Below are 17,320 nucleotides of genomic sequence, written 5' to 3' on the forward strand. Positions count from 1 at the left end.
AATCAGTAGCTGGTTTCGCGGGCCCCGCCCATTTTCGCCGGGGAGTGAGGGAAGACACTCGGAGGTTCGACCTAGCCTTTCTCCCGGAAAGGCTGGATAACCATTGAGAGCCTTGGCTCCCCCCAGCTCCCAGAAGGGCGGGGGATCCGATTCGTCAGAGCCCGCGCCCTCCTCGTGTTCTTTCCCCTCCCCTCTCCCTGCTGTTTTTCCAGTGACTCTCGCGAGTTCTGGGGCTCCCAGGCCGGGAGGCTGCAATATGGCGGAGGCCGAAGGGGAGAGCCTGGAGTCCTGGCTGAGTGAGTAACCGCGGCCCTAAAACGACCCCCGGGGCTCCCCGGCCCCACTAAATTCGGGTGTCCACCAGTCCCTCCACTCCTGCCATTTGTGGCCCCGCATTCCTCCTTCGAGTCGGGCTGCCCGATGCCGCTCCGGTGCCTGCGTCCTGTCTCAGGCCCCGCGGTCCACTGGCTCTCTAGCTTGTCCCGGCTCTAAAGCCCGCCCCATTCCGGCCAGGCCACGCCCCGGGAACGGGAGCACTAGGCCTGGGAGTGAGAGGGTACCACACATACACGCGCACACCTATCCCAGGGACACATGCACACATGTACACTCACCCTCCTCATCCCAGTGACACATACATCCTTGTTTCATGGAGACAACACACACACATAGCCTTATACCAGCAACACACACCCTTCTTCATCCCAGGGACACACAGGCATCCCAGGGACAACACACATAGGTTCAGCAACACATTCTTCCTAGCATTCCCTGGACACAGAAGAAAATTTAGACAAGATCTGGAGGAGAATTTTGAAAGGGATTGACTCTTAAAAGAAGTGCAAGCTTTCTCTTTTCATTTAAAAGTCGTAACAAAGAAGAGCCTGTTATGCTCTCGATTAGATATTTACTCACCCTGATAGTTAAACATCTTAATTGGAGGCTCCTATTTATCATTATTCCTCTGTAGGGAACTATACTTGTTAGAACTGGGGTACAACTACAAAAAGTGTCACTGTATTTTCTAAATGCTATAGCTTCACACACCCTTCCTAGATGATTGGTCTGTAGATTTCATTGGAAGGGATCTCAGAGGCCATCCAGTACAAATCAGGTCCTGAGGCAAGTGACTTGCCCAAGGTCACATTGATAATTAGTGCCAGGAATGGGATTTGACAGGTGTAGTCTTCCTGGGTTCTTGAGAGGAATGAAATTGTGAAACTTTTTTTTTCTTTTAGTAGGTAGGCTATGAGGATTCATTTCAATAGAGATAATGCTTTGCAAGTCACCAGGGATACAAAGATAGCAATGACACAGTTCCTATTGTCAAGCAAGGGAGAGAGATACTGAGAAATTTGAGGCAGTAGGTTCCATTTTCACCTAGGAGAATCAGAGAGGAATTTAATGAAGGAGATGACATTTTAGTTGAGGCTTGAAGGAAGAGAAAAGAGCTGGAAGTATAAATAATTTTGTTTTTTTGTTTTGTATGTTTTTGAGGGGGAGAAGGGACATGATTCTATTCCAGTCTCAGGAGATGGTATGTAAGCTGTGAGATAGGGCAGAATTAGAAGTGGGGAGTAGAGAACAGAAAATAGTGTAAAATATGTGAAAAGGATGTAGTATGAGGTAAAATTGGATGGTGTGAAGTTAGATTATACATTTTGTTAAATGAAGTACAGTTAGGATTTTATATTTTATTTAGTGGGGATCAAGGAAGCTCTGAAGGATTTAGTATAGACTGCTATAGGCACTGTCCACCTGTGGCTCTGTCTTAAGGAGTGTTGAGTTCAAGCAGAGATTGGACTAGATAGTCATAGAAAAGTGATACCTAGGCATAGTCTTAATTCAGCTGCTGTGTTCCAGGAAGTCACTGGTAATTTAAGTTTTTTGTTGTTGTTTTTTTAAATAAACGTCCCAGAAAAGTGGGTGCCAAATTAGAACAGAAGCAGACAAATATTCATTTAAGTAAATAATGAAGTGGATCGAGAATCCAAATATTGAGTTTCCACTGTCTTACTGCTTCCTCCACAGATAAGAATAACTTTTTAAAAATTATAATAGCATCTTGGCATTTCTTAAAATATCCCTTATCTTAACACATGTATAACCCATTGGAATTGCTTGTCAGCTCCAGGAGTGGGAAGGGAGAGAAAATGAATCATGTAACCATGGAAAAATATTTTTAAATAAATTAAAAAAAAAATCCCTTATCTTAAAAGCAGTCAGCTGAAAAACATTTGCTAAAGTTCATTGACCACTTAAAGGATTTGTTTAAATATAGTATAGTATTACATATTATGGACATTATGGTGTCTCGGATTTTTTAAAATGGAATTAATTTTACAAAAATAATATTTTGCTGTTGAGAGCAACTAATTACTGTTTTCAAGTCACACCAGGGCTAGTATGTAAATCCACAGGTTGAAATGGAAAATTTAAGCAGTTACTCATATAATTCAAGGGGAAAAGCATATTTGTCTACATTATTTGGACAACATAGCACAGGTGGAAAGGCAGTGATCTCAAACCTGCCTTCTGAAGCTGGTGGCTTCTTTCTTATTGAGTGAGAAGAAAGCAACAGAATATGCATTTGCAAACCTGACTTCCTGATAGGTAGGACTGTTCTTTAAACTCAGTTTGCTTTGTGGGCAAATATCAGGATTAATGCTCCCAGAATGCTAGTGAGTCATTTTTAAAGCTCTGCTGCCTTCAAAGCTGAGCAGGAAGATATGTGTTTGACATAGCAGGAAGTAGAGAGTCCCTTTAGATAATCAACTGAAATTTAAAGGACTGGAATCCTGGAATCCAGGCAAGAAAGGTGAGTCCTGAGAGAATAACATTCCAGTAGACTGTAAATTTGAAAACAAGGCTTCTTTCCTTCTTTAGCTTTTTTCCTTGTCTCCCTCCTTCCATCCTTTCTTCCTGCCTGCCCGTCTTCTTTTCCCCCCTCCCTTTCTCCTTCCCTTTAGCCCTCCAACTGGAAAAGATCTGCCAAGGATTTTGTAACAAACTTTCATCACAAAAGTCACTATATTTACACAATAACAGCATAGATTTAGACATGCTCATAGGAGACGTAAAAAGGGCCCCAGAGACAAAGTTGGGGGGGCGGAGCAGAACTGGACCAAGTATATGTAGAGAAGACTTCTGTTTTGGACGCAGCCCAGTTGTGAGAGGTCATTGAGGGATTGATTCACTAGATATCTAAAGGAAAGGAAGATACAAACCAATGAATAAAATCTTAGCACTTAATATTAAAAAAAAAGGTGTCCTAGAGAACATCCGCAACTACTGATATGCATGCTTACTCTACGAACAACTCAAAGGCATTCTTGCTAAGGTTATTGGGGAGCAATCAGGCTTGTGCTAGCAATATTCTACAATGGACCACATACCTTTATCATTTCTTAGTTCACTGAAAGACAAGATCCTGCCATATTTAGTGTTAGTTAATTACGAAAAGCATCTGATTCCATAGAATTCAATGCTGCAGCTTTAAAGGTTGTCTTCCATACGATACTTCCAAGATCATTCAAAATGTCTTGATTGATAGATATAACAACAGAAATAATTGTTCAGGATGCATTGATCTTAAACAAGAGATGAGGCATACAATTATATACATTGTTACATGGTCAGTAAGACTGTGGAGGATAAATATCCAGCAGTTGAAGAGGGATTCCTTTAAGTGGTGAGACCCTCTAGTTGTTCCTGTGAACACACATTGGACATTGTAGCACCTCTTTGCTCTGTCACCAATCAAAAGAGTTTCCACTAACCATCCATACAGGAAAGACCAATGAGTAAAGACCTCTTGTTTACATTATCATGTGCAGCTGCAATCAACCTATAGAACTTGTCCATTTCAATCTATTTGGGGGAAGATAGTAAAAATGTTAACCGAGTTTAAACTAGAATTAACAGTTAATTATAACAGAGGGAAGAGAGAGGATTAGGTAGCCATTATGAAATTACAGAGCTCCTTTAATGATCCCAAACTTCTTCTGGAAACGAAGGCCCATCTTTTTCATATTAATTTTCTACCAGTATTATGTAACTGAAAGATCAGCGATCCATTTGAGTCTGCCTAACTGCCTTGTCACATTACCTTGCAATTCAACAAGTATTTATCAAGCCATAAGTGCTGGGTACAGTGCTAGGTGATGATAGGCATTTAAGTGTTTGTTGTCTAATGGGGAAGTAAAATGACTTCTCTATGGTGACACAGCAGATTAGGTGAGCATAGTGATAGACTCTGAGCCTCAGGGCTGGATACAAGGTGCTTTCTTGGTGAGGGAGAGCTGTACTGAGACATATAGATATAGATATATTATCCTCACAGTAACCAGTACTTTGATGTCACTAGACTATTTCTCCCTGCCTTAAAATCTTGTTGCCCATATTTCCTCTCCCAAAAAATTAAATTACTTAGCTTGAGGTTGAAAGCCCTCCCCAGTCTGTTTCTCACCAGACTTTCCAGGGTTATTTCTTATTACTCCTCTTCCCTCCTCCTTCACACTCTGTGTTTTAGCCAAACTGGCCTACTAGCTATTTCATCTCCATCTCAACCTGTATACTGATTTTTTAATCATCTCTCTCTCTCCTTTTCTCAGAAACCTATATTTGTTCTGTTTTTCACTATCTTAAACTATTCCCCTTTATGGCTATCAAGGCTCTTTATAATGTAACTGATATTTCTGACTGCTTCATACCCTCTGCTCTAGTCAGGCCATGTTCAGTTCTATTCCAGTGTTTGGAATCCAAGTATAGAGGAAGAGGAAGGAGCCAGTGACAATCCAGGTTTTAAGCTGGGGTGACTAGAGCTACTGTGGTACTATTAGCAAAAAATTAGAAATCAGGAAGGAATCTTATTTTATAAGAGACCAGATTTTATGTTAGATATGTTGAATTTCCTTACATAATTTAGTTTTTCATTGTATGCTAATTGTTTCATATGTGTTGGTAATCTTTTGTCACAAAAAAAATTTTTAGTATTATATAGTACATCTTGTATCTTTGCCTTTGCAAATTTTGCCTTTCCTAAATCATTTGTCATTCTTCATGACCCCATTTGAGGTTTTCTTGGCAAAGATATTGGAATGGTTTGCTATTTCCTTCTCCAACTCATTTTACAGATGAGGGAAGTAAGGCTTGCTAGTAAATGTCTGAGGCCAGATTTGAATTTAGGAAGGTAAGTCTTCCTGACGCCAGGCTTGGCACTTTATCCACTGATCCACCTAGCTACCCTTAAAGCACTATATAAATTCTGGCTATAATTATCATCAGTATTTGTATTTGTTCTATGCATATATTTATATATAAATTTAAAAAAGAAATCATTTGTCATGCAGTAGTTTGAGCAGGAAATGAATTTGTCACGTTAGGACTATCTGTAGTTATTAGACAGTAAATAGACTGATGACAAAGATTGCTTTTTCCATAACGACTTGGTGCTTATAAATTTAACCTTTATGCTATTTATTATGTGGATAAGGTCCCAAAGACCACCAAAGTTAGTTATAGAATTAAACTGAAAATGATAACAGAAAATGTACAAATGCATATACAGAAGGGAATTGGACTTTGAGAAGAAATCTGAAAATAGATGGCGTCAATGAGTCAGAGAAATAAACAGAAGAGGGATAGATTTAGATGGAAGAAGCTGCAGAACAGAGAGCCAGTATGTGCTTGGTTAGGGGGCAGTGTGTTTGTGAGGAGGGGGAAGGGAGTAGAGAGAGTCTCAGAATTAAATGATTCAATTTTGAATCCTAGGGGAACAAGAGAAAAGACATTTAGAAATAAGGCCTTTATGTACACGTGCATAGGCATTTAGCAGATCTGAAAGGCAAGAGAAAACTGATAATTTTATAAAATTTTATCATAAACAATTGCTATCAACAGAAACATAAAATGGGGCAAATTTTCACAGAAAGCTCTTAGCTTTTAACAAGTCAGGACCAAAAGAATTAAGAAGCAGAAAAAATGCATTTGTTTTCTGTCTATCTAGCCTGCCTAAAATTTTACTTTTGTCCATTTTCTTTTCCATATTGCTTTGCATATAATTGTAGTCCATGTATGCACAGTTCTCTTTAGCTTCTCTTTAGCCATCATATATGTGCTTTTCTATTTAATATTTACTGTTTTTGTGGCATAATATTCTTTTACATTAACATATCTTAATTTATTCAACAAGCACATATTACATACATACTAAATGCTAGACACTGTGCCGTGTGTTAGAGCTACAGACAAAAATTCAAAACAGTTCCCATTCTCAGGTCAGGGAGCTTAAATTTGGAGGAAACAATTAGTATACAAATGAGTAAGAACAAAATATGTACAAAGTAAATACCAAGGGATTTAGGTTAGAACACACTAACGGAGGGGCTGGGGATTACTGCCTCATATAATTGATAGGACCTAGGCTGTGCTCTATAGGCAATTTGGGATCCAAAGAAGGCAGAGTATCCAAGCTTGTCCATAGACTCCAAGAGAGAAGATAGAATGTCATATGGTGGAAACAGCCAAGTAAGTCTATTTGGCTAGAACATAAAGTATATATGTTTAGAAGAGAAGGGTAATATGGAATAAGTATGGAAAGGCAGGTTGAAGCTCAACACAGGTCATGGTACAATGTGTGCTCAATTCATGTTGTTAATTGATTGGTCTGTTTATTTAAATGCCCTCTAGAGAGCTCTTCTATGAATGAATGAATGAATGAATGAATGAATGAATGAATGAATGAATGAATGAAGCAAGCAAGCAAGCAAGCAAGCAAGCAAGCAAGCAAGCATTTGTTAAGGGTTCCTTATGTCCAAAGCACTGTGCTAAGTGCTGGGGATGTGTGCAGAAGTCAGACAGTTCCTGTTCTCAAGTAGCTCATGTTCTAGTGGAGATGATACACAGAGAAAGTTTCAGTGGCAAGTCAGATGGAAAAGTCCCATAGTCCTTATTGACAGAGCAGAGGATAATACCTCTTAAATGTTATTTCCTTTGATAAAATCATATCCATTTCTAATACTGAAACAGTTGACACTGCCAAAGATTTTGGCTATAGCACCTGTAGGAGCAGTTGCTGGGCAACATCACTACAGGGGCTACACCTCAGGATAATGGCTGAAGGCAATGGGCTAGAAGCATTGCCATGGCTCTTGCAGAAAGGGGCTTTCTTCCTCAGTGTCTGATGGAGTGGTGGTAGTAGTTTGACTTTCCTGTTGGCACATGTGTCCTTTCTCTCCTTCACAATCCCTCCCACCCCCCACCTTGCTTGCTTCAGCAAGGTCAGTTTGCCTCCCCTGAGAGTGTCAGTTGGTGGAGATGGCTCTCCCCTTCTCCACTCCCTGGATTAATGACTATCAGGATCAGTCTGGAAACAGGTCTGATGATCAGGGGCTCTTCTCACTCCTTGAACTCTTGTGCTTATCAGCCTGTTGATGGCATTTGGTCAGTAGTTGTTGCTGGCAGTGGGCCCATTTTCCTCAATGATTTTCCCCTGGATTGCTATGGTGTATGGATTGAAAGAAAGTCAGATGATTTGGGAGGCTATACTCTTTCCAAGATTCAAGGTCCTAGGCTGTCTTTAATTGTTGAATGTCTAATATTTTTACAGTTTGTTTTTTGTTTTGATGTAACAATAGAACAATAATGATTAAAAATTTTTTTATTTTAACAAATTTCCACATAAGTTTTCTGAAGTTATATGATCCAAATTATCTTCCTCCTTTCTTCCCTTTCCCCTCCTGGAGCTGGCAAACATTTCAATCTAGGTTATACATGTTTTATCATGCAAAATATATTTCTATATTATTCATTTTTGCAAGTGAATAATTTCATAAAACCAAAACTCCAAAACATATGCCCAAATAAACAAGTGATAAATCATATGCTTTCATCTGTTTTCCTATTCTAACAGTTCTTTCTCTGGAGGTGGAGAGCATTCTTTTTCATAAGTCCCTCAGAATTGTTCTAGATCATTGTATTGCTGTTAGTAGCTAAGTATAGATGATTTTTTAAAAAAAACCTTACTTTCTGTCTTAGAATCAATACTGATTCTAAGGCAGAAGAGCAGTAAGGGCGGGCAATGGGGGTTAAGGGACTTGCCCAGGGTCACATTGCTAAAAAGTGTCTGGGGTCAGATTTGAACTCAAGATCTCCTATTTCTGAATTAGGCTTTATATCCCCTGAGCTACCTAGCTATCCCACTCCTAGCTCCCCAGCTTTGAGGTGGATTGTTTATCAGACAAGGTAGGTAGTCCTGGAGTGTTTCAGAAAAGACAGGAACATAATAAGAATATAATTGGAAGCAAAGATGTGACAGAGTTTTCCAGATTTAGGAAAAGGACTGCTTAGTAGGTACATTACTTATGGTGGTGGTCCAGAAATCATTCTAATATAAAGTTTACCTTGCACTTTGTATTTTATCCTGACATTGGGATTATCTGTAGAGGGCTCTCCAGCAGTTATCTCTTGCTTTCACTGTGATCAGACATTTTTCTAATCATGCCTTTCTTTGACATTCTTATTTCTGGCTTTTCTTTGTATTTCCTTTTTCATTGTGTGTTATAACTTGTTCATAGGGACTGTTTAATTTTCCATTGCTCATTAATATAATTAATTCTAGACTCTAGAAAAAAGTGTCATTCTAGGGAAAGCCCACAAAATCTATGACTTGCATATTGGATGAATCCCCTGAGGCAGACTTGTTAGAAGGCATCAAGAGTTTAGGATGGGTAGGCATGAATGGGAGTGAATGATCTACATCCTTGGAAGGCCCTCCACATCAGTAAGATCACAGATCCTTTGGAGTATTTTGAATATGCTGTCAGTAGGGCTGCCAGTCTCTATTTATAAAATGGTAATAGCAGTTTGAATGGCTCTTCCACTGTATTAGAAACTGATCCAAAAAAGAAGTGAAATATAGTCTGTTTCAATCTGCATTCATACTCCATCACTTCTTTCTCAGAGGGAATGATATTTTTTTTATCACGAGTCTCTGGGATTGTCTTGGATTATTGCATTGCTGAGAATAACTAGGTCACAGTTCTTCAAAAACTTTTGCTGCCACTATGTAGAATGTTTTTCTGGTTCTGCTCACTTCACTTTGCATCAGTTCACTTCAGACTTTCTAGATTTTTCCAAAATCAAGAAGTATGGATTCCAGTTAGAGTTTGGTAATTGAAACAGAGAATACTTAAGAGTGGGGAAGGAAATATAGAAATCAGTGTTGGATAAGTGTGACTTATCCAGGTTGTAATGCCAATAGGTTGTAAACCTTAAAATTTCTCAGACTTATGAATGTTGGAAATTTCCCCATTGGGGAATCTTCTATTTAAAAAAATTCCCTAGCAGATAGTGAGAATTCTCCTTAAGTGTGAAAACTCCTTGCCTTGGGAATATCCCTACTTAAGACTGCTTTAGGACAGAAAACTCCTTCAGAACAATGAAAGTGCTTTGACCCATGCTTATGGAAAGGACAGGAAGTTCTTTGAGTCATGACTGTTTTAGAATTGATACAATGGGATACTAAGTACTTATAAAGGTGGGGCAACTTGTAAACTACTTAAACCTAAAAGGGTGATAACTTATTCAGAGGTTTTTCTTAATGAAATTTGTTGACACAGCAGCATTTTTTCCAGACTTACTAAAGAGATTAAAACTACTCAGCTGTGAATTCAAAATGGGCTGTCCTTTAGAAACATCTACAGTGATTGGTAGATGTAAGGACTTAGGGGAGGTGACAGAGGAAATTTTGCCCTTAAAAATAAGAGCTTGGATCTCATTGAGGAGATCTGACTCTCATTCTGAAGGAGAGCTCCTTGAGGAGCTCCTCTGAGGGGCTCTGTCCCTCTGGGATAGGAGCTCTGGAGGCTCTTGAGAGAGGCCCTTTGAAACAATCTCTGGCTGGAAGACTCTTTGAGGAAGGACGCTGGCCTGGTGTCACTAGTATCCTTGTTTAGTCAGACCTTGTGGTGAGTGTTAAAAAACTGACTGATTTCTCTTTTAAGACTCAGGTCTAGGCCATATTGGCTTGAGGCCCTTCATACTTATTCTTTTCTTACTCTCTCTCTCTTTCTTTGATTACTCATTGGATTGTTAATTAAAATCTCTATAAAACCCAATTGACTTGGGTATTTGAATAATTGGGAATATTTCTCTGGCGACCACCTTATATTTGATTTTAAAACCCAAGACACTGTAGTGAAACATATTTCTGCGGTCAAATTTACTCACCCTCTCTTATATCTATCACAATTTATATCTTCCACTATTTTAATCACTACAGTTTAAGATCTCAATCCATTTTAAATCTCACAAGGTTGTGTCCTAACCACCCCCATCCCAAGAAGGTAGAGTCTATTTTTATCTTTGTGGCCCAGTACCTTGGATAGTACTTGATATGTGATTAACAAATGTTGAAGTGAGATATCAGAACTGGAACTTGTCTTCTGCCATCGGCCTCAGTGCTCTTTCCCCCTCCACTGCATCATGTTGTTCTATTAGTGTCATTCTAGGGAAAGCCCACATCAGAGCTACTTTGACTTCCTCCTTCTTTCTGCTGTTTTCAGTCAGCCTCTCCTGAGATGGTTGATTCTAATAGGCCTTTTTAAAGACTGAATCATTAAAGTTGTGCTACCTGGCTTCCAGTAAATTCTTTCCCACCTCAACCCCTCTTTGTCTCTTCCTTTTGACTTTTTAAATATCTCTGTATTACTGTATTTTTAAATATTCATTCCTTTTTAGTTTGTACATTTGTGTTTATGGTAAATATATGTTTTGATCACTTCTTTTTAAATTTTAATTTAATCTCTTTTTTTTTCTTTTTTTACTTTAAAACAAAATTCCACATGTTTTCTGAAGTCATATGATCCATATTGTCTCCCTCCCTTCTTTTCTACCCTCTCCTGGAGCTGATAATTCAATCTGGGTTATACATGTATTTTCATACAATTATTGTTATTACTCATTTTTATAAGGGAATAATCTTTTAAAACTAAAACCTCAAACATATACCCAAATAAACAAGTGATAAATCATATGTTTTCATCTGCATTTCTATTCCAATAGTTCTTTCTCTGGAGGTGGAAAGCATTCTTTTTCTTAAGTCCCTCAGAATTATCTGGATTATTGTATTGCTATTAGTAACAAAGTCTATCAATTTAATCATTCCATAATGTTGCAGTTATGGTGTATAATATTCTCTTGGTTCTGCTTGTTTTACTCTGCATCAGTTCATATAGCTCTTTCTAGCTATTTCTGAAATCTTCCTGTTCATCATTACTTATAGCTCAGTAGTACTCCATCACTATCATATGTCACAATTTGTTTACCTATTTCTCAATTGAGAGACATCCCTTTAGTTTCCAAATCTTTACCACCACAAAAAGAACAGCTATAAATATTTTTGTGCAAACAAGTCCTTTCTTTTTTTTACCTCTTTGGGAAACAGACCTAGTAGAGGTATTTCTGGATCAAAAGGTATGCATTCTTTTATAGTCCTTTGGGCATAATTACAAATTGTCCTCCAGAATGGCTGGATCATTTAAAAACTCTACCAGCAATGCATTAGTGTCCCAATTTTGCCACATTCCCTCCAAAATTTATCACTTTCCTTTACTGCCATATTGGCCAATCTGATAGGTGTGAGGTGCAGAGTTGTTTTAATTTTCATTTCTCCAATCAATAGGGATTTAGAACATTTTTTTCATATGATTATTGATAGCTTTGATTTCTTATCTGGAAACTGCCTATTCATATCCTTTAACAATTTATCAATTGGGGATTGCATTTTTCTTAATAGATGATAAGGCTCTCTTGGTCAGTTGTCCAGTTCTTCATAATCCCGTTTGAGATTTTTCTTGGCAGACACTGGAGGAGTTTGCCATTTCCTTCTCCAGTTTATTTGACAGATGAGGAAACTGAGGCAAAGTTAAGTGATTTGCTCAGTGTCACATTAAGTGTCTGAGGCCAGATTTGAACTCAGATGAATCTTCCTGACTCCAGACCTGGCTTTCTCTCTCCATTGTGCCACTTAGCTGTATGGACAATAAGTACCATGAAGACAAATGAATTTTTATTTTTCCTTTGTAACTCTTCATTTCACCTATTAGAAAACCGTGCATAGAATGACATCAGTAACTGACTGGCCTGATGAAATCATGCTTGCATGTTTGGAAGCATATCAGTAGCCAGAGTTGAGGTCCCATCTACTTAAGATATTCTTTTCTCTTCTACCCCTATATTCATCATGAAAATTTCCTGTTCTTTTTTGTACAAAGATAAAGCCACCAATCCTTCCAACCGCCAGGAGGACTGGGAGTACATTATTGGCTTCTGCGATCAGATCAACAAGGAGCTTGAAGGGTGAGTCCCAAAGCTGTAGAGGGTGCATAGGTAGGTGGGAACTATATCTCTTAAGAAAATCAAAGGCTTTGATTCAGGAAAGCTATCTAGGGATTTATGGTTTAATGGTGATTAGCAGTATGGGTTGCTTATGTTTTTCAGGCCTCAGATTGCTGTCCGGCTGCTGGCTCACAAAATCCAGTCCCCACAAGAATGGGAGGCAATCCAAGCCTTAACGGTAGGTTACATTTCTTCTTCTCTAAACCCCCATTTCACTAGCGTGAGGGCTTCTCATTTGGTGGGGTAGAATGACATGGGTAAGCATTTATTTTTCCCTATGCTTATGTAATACCATTCATGAAGGTTTCAAGAACTTAGGGCCTGGAAGTTTGCTTTTTTTGTGAAAAAAATTTGTTGCTGTGGATCATTATGATCCACTAAATTGAACCAGAAAAATAGATTCTGAAGAATATAACCTCCTTACTATTGGAATCTAAGGCAGATAAAAAGCATGTCCTCTTCCATTTTATTTTCTTATTAGATTTTTATTGTATGTGTGATTTATATCTTCTTTCACAACTTGAGCAATATGAAAATATGCATTGCATGAAAGTACTGGTAACCAGACAATATGAATCCTAAAATGACAGAAAACAACTGTCAAAAATTGTCTCTACATGTAGCTGAAAAGATAGACTAATTTTTTTTTAAAAAGAACATAACCTCCTTGGTGGCAGAAAATGTTTTGCCTTTGTCTTCACATCTCCATTCTAGCATGTAATAAATACTTATGAAACACAAATTGGTCTAGACTTGGATTTTCCCTACTGCCTCTACCATAGGAAACTTTATGTAGCTCTTTCAGGAGTCATGGAATAACAGAATTTTAGAGTTTGAAGGAATAAAAATAATAACAGCTAACATTTATATAGCACCTACTGTGTGCCAAGTACTGTGCTAAGTGTTTTATAATAGGATCTCATTTGATCCTGACAACATCTGTGGGAGGTAGGTGTTATTATTATGCCCATTCAGGTCATTTAGTGCAGTCTTTACTTCAGCAGTTACTCTTTTGACAGCATCCCCAGAATTGGTCATCTAACCTTCATTTGAAGACCTTTGGGGAAGGAGGGTTGCTATCTTCCATGACAACCCATTCTGCTTTTAGACAACTCTTTAATTGTTATGAAGATTTTCCTTAAATCAAATCTAAATACTCCCCTTTGCAAATGCCACGCAGTAGTTCTAGTTCTAACTTCTGGGGTTAAAGAATATTTAAGCATCTACTCTGTATAAGGCACTTAGCTCACAGATAGATATTATGTTTCTCTTAAATCTTCTAAGACTGAATGCTTCTAGTCTGACTGATTCCCCTAACCCTACCTCATATCACTTTGCCATTCACAAATCTTTAGGGACGCCCTTTTACTTCTGAGATTAAAAAACAAACAAACAAAAAAAACACCCCAAAACTACTGAGCCTGACATTTAAAGTCTTCCACAATCTAGTTTCCACCTAACTTTTCACACATTTCATAGACCCTTTTATTTCCCCTATATTCCAACCAAATTGGCTATTCCCCAAACTCAGCATTCCATCTTGTATCTGTGTCTAGAATTTACTCCTTCCTCACTTCTAATTCTCAACAGACTTTAGCTTTCTTCAAGATTCAATTCAGGTATCCCTTCTTAATCTCCTTGTTTTGCTTCATTTTTATCTTTATCTCCTCATTCCCCTGCACAGTGCTTTGTACGTGATGGGTACTTATTAAGTGCTTATTAGATTAAATTGATTTCTCATATGTTACCATATTTTCTAGTCCCTTAGGACTAGGACTTAGGACATCCTTGTTATCCTACACTTGACATGTTTCAGTTTGTGAATGTCAATTCCAATCTGTGTATAAACTCAACCAGGTTCTGGTCTGCAGAATCTGGCAAGCTATGGACAGCTAGGTAACACAATAGATAGAGAGCCAGGCCTAGAGGACCTGGCTTCAAACCTGACCTAAGATACTTCCTAGCTTTGTGACCTTGGGCAAGTCACTTAACCCTGTTGCCTAACTTTACCACTCTTCTATCTTAGAGTTGTTACTAGGATGAAAGTCAGGATTAAAAAAAAGAAGAAGAATCTAGAGGGATTGTCACTTCCCCTCAGAATCCTTCATCTTGATTATACTACAGAGGAAGTCATAGGGCTCTTTATTCCCTAAGTATCACTTATCATCATGTTGGCTTTTGGGGATATTTTGTTACACTGTTGATTTATAGAGAGTTGGCAGTCTACTGAAAATCCCAAATCTTTTTTCCCTCCCAAGATCTTTTTTACACAAACTTTTTTCTAGCTATGCCTCCCCCTTTGTCTCCCCATTCACACCCCTCTTTTACCTGGCCATAGGTGCTGGAAGCATGTATGAAGAACTGCGGGAGGAGGTTTCATAATGAAGTGGGGAAGTTCCGTTTTTTGAATGAGTTAATCAAAGTCGTCTCTCCCAAGGTCAGTTAGCAGTTGGTTGTCTTACCTCATAGTCACATCCTTGTGTACCTTCCTGGTCCCTTGCTTCATCAGCTTTTCCTAAACAACCAATATCTATGCCATGAAACAGGATTCCTATATTCTGGTTGAGAATTAAGGACTTTGAGGAGCCTAGGGACAATCTTTTTCTGATTAATTCTCAGTTTAAGCAAAAAAGTGTATGAGAGAAATAAGTGTTCCTATTTGATAGGCCCAGCACCACTAGATTCCTGGGATTTTTACAGGCATCAGTTGTACTCATGTGGCTCATAAGATTTAGGTACTCACCTTCTGGAACAGACCCTGTTGAGTCAGTGTCACCTAGCTCTGAACACTGCCATGAAAGGCCATTGGGACCCATTATCTCTTACTAAAGAAATTCCCTTTAACTCCTTCAAGATAAAATGCAGTTGTGTTTCTGGCAGATTATGCATGGAAATGCAGTGACAAGAAGTCCTGGCCCCTGCCTAACCACAGGCTGTATCCCAGATTGATACAGATATGCCACAGGTAGTTGCCTCTCTTATCCCTCCTCCTCTTTCTCTCACACATACCTTTAAAACCTGATGTCTTTTAGTAGGCTTGAGGACTAGCACTAATTAGCAGCCAGTTAATTACAGTCAAGAGAGCCTTACCACTTTTCCTGCCTCCAGATTGCAGTTACTAGACTTTCCTGTTTCACTTTTAATCTCAGTACTTGGGGGACAGGATCTCAGAGAAAGTGAAAACGAAAGTCATTGAGCTGCTGTATAGCTGGACAGTGGCCCTGCCAGAGGAATCAAAAATCAAGGATGCCTACCAGATGCTTAAGAGACAGGGTGAGTGTCTCATTGCATTCACTTTTCCTCTCCCTCAAAAACAGGTAATAGAAGGAATTTGTGTCAGCAGATCAGCAGAGTGAAGGAGCTTATAAAATCGCCCAAATCCTTTGTCTTGAGACTCCAATATATCTTCTTAATTAAAAGAAGTAGTGGATATTTCAGGGGAATGCAGAAAAGAATACAACTTTTGGAGTTAGGAAACTGAATTAGAGCCTCAAATCTAACACTTTCTGGCTCTAATCCTAGTCAATCACTTCTTAATTGTTTTGGCCCTCAGTTATATCATCCATAAAATGGGGGTAAATAAAATCTCATCTGGCTTTTGTGAGGAAAATTTTCATAACTGTTAAGGTGCTATTTAAATGTGAATTGTCACGGTTATTTGAAAGAACTTAAGTTATTGAAGCAGTTGTGTTCATTCACCAGGGAGGGATGTGAGAAGTAGACTTTGTACCATGAACTACCCTTAACCTTCTTGATCTGATTCTCTCGGGGAAAGGGAGGGAAAAGAAGGAAAATTTTTGTCCTTGGTGTCAGTAAATACCCTTACTTTTGGTCTCATTTCAGGGATTGTGCAGTCTGACCCACTGATTCCTATGGATCGGACACTAATACCCTCCCCACCACCTCGTCCCAAGAATCCTGTTTTTGATGATGAGGAGAAATCCAAGGTAAGGTACAGCCTGCAATCCAGAGTCAGGAAAGGCTAAGCAATATGGAATCAAGTACTAGAGTTACATTACAGCAGTGTGGAGTGTCATTTTTTTTTAAACACTTACCTTCCATCTTAGAATCAATACCTTGTATTAGTTCTGAGGCAGAAGAGTGTTAAGGGCTGGGCAATGGGGTTGAAGTGACTTGTCCAGGTTCACACAGCTGGGAAATATCTAAGGCCAAGTTTGAACCCAGGACCTTCCATCCCTAGACCTGACTCTCAACTCACTGAGTCACCTGGCTGTCCGTGGAGTGTCATTTTTATAGTAATCTTGTCTTTGATGTCTCTCTTAGCTCCTAGCCAAGTTGTTGAAAAGCAAAAATCCAGATGACCTTCAAGAGGCCAACAAGTTGATTAAATCCATGGTGAAAGAGGTGAGCAAACTTGATGCTTTGACATAGCAGTGGTCATGAAGCAACAGTCTTTTTCCTTCTCAGCATTATACTTATTCATCCTTGTCAGCAGCTTCTCAATGTATATCAATACATTGGTCTTGAGAGAGATCTAAATTGATTTAGAAAGATTAGAAGGAAAAGGGTGAAAGTAGGGAAGCAATGTCAGATCAGCTCAGAGGGATCTAAATTAATGCATAATAATGTGCTTTGGAAGTAAATTCTCTTTCTACTAAGAAGGCAAGGCTAAAGAGCTTTTCTTGCCTTTGTGGGTGTCCTGAGTGTCCTGGGACTCCCAACTGAATCCTGAGTGAAATTCTGGGAGATAGATCTCTGCATTGAAAAATCTTTTTAAATTGTTGTTGTTGTTTTTTTCACAGTTACAGTCATTGTCTGTAACTTCCATGGTCTGTTTACTTCACTTTGCATCAGTTCCTATGTTTTTTCATGTTTTGTTCTATCAGCAATGCTTCGATTAGTAGGCATTCACTTTTTTTTTTGCCCCTACAAAAAGTGCTGCTATAAATATTTTGGTATA

General features: G+C 38.7%; 1 protein-coding gene across 9 annotated transcripts in view; it reads left to right on the top strand.

Moving 5' to 3' along the window:
- GGA3 (golgi associated, gamma adaptin ear containing, ARF binding protein 3) overlaps positions 1–17,320 on the top strand; it is a 25,904-nt gene continuing 8,584 nt past the window's right edge. For 2 of the 9 annotated variants that reach the window (XM_056817162.1, XM_056817167.1), the window contains exons 1-7: positions 10–296; positions 12,276–12,360; positions 12,502–12,577; positions 14,738–14,836; positions 15,549–15,672; positions 16,243–16,346; positions 16,684–16,764. In XM_056817162.1, the coding sequence (XP_056673140.1) occupies positions 257–296; positions 12,276–12,360; positions 12,502–12,577; positions 14,738–14,836; positions 15,549–15,672; positions 16,243–16,346; positions 16,684–16,764 (609 nt within the window). In that variant the 5' untranslated portion in view covers positions 10–256. Of the gene's footprint in view, positions 297–12,275; positions 12,361–12,501; positions 12,578–14,737; positions 14,837–15,279; positions 15,365–15,548; positions 15,673–16,242; positions 16,347–16,683; positions 16,765–17,320 lie in introns of those variants that run through there. The other 7 variants (XM_056817164.1, XM_056817168.1, XM_007507858.3 and 4 more) reach the window with 6 other exon arrangements.

The sequence above is a fragment of the Monodelphis domestica genome, chromosome 2, assembly GCF_027887165.1.
Source record: "Monodelphis domestica isolate mMonDom1 chromosome 2, mMonDom1.pri, whole genome shotgun sequence".
NCBI classification, from domain to species: domain Eukaryota; kingdom Metazoa; phylum Chordata; class Mammalia; order Didelphimorphia; family Didelphidae; genus Monodelphis; species Monodelphis domestica.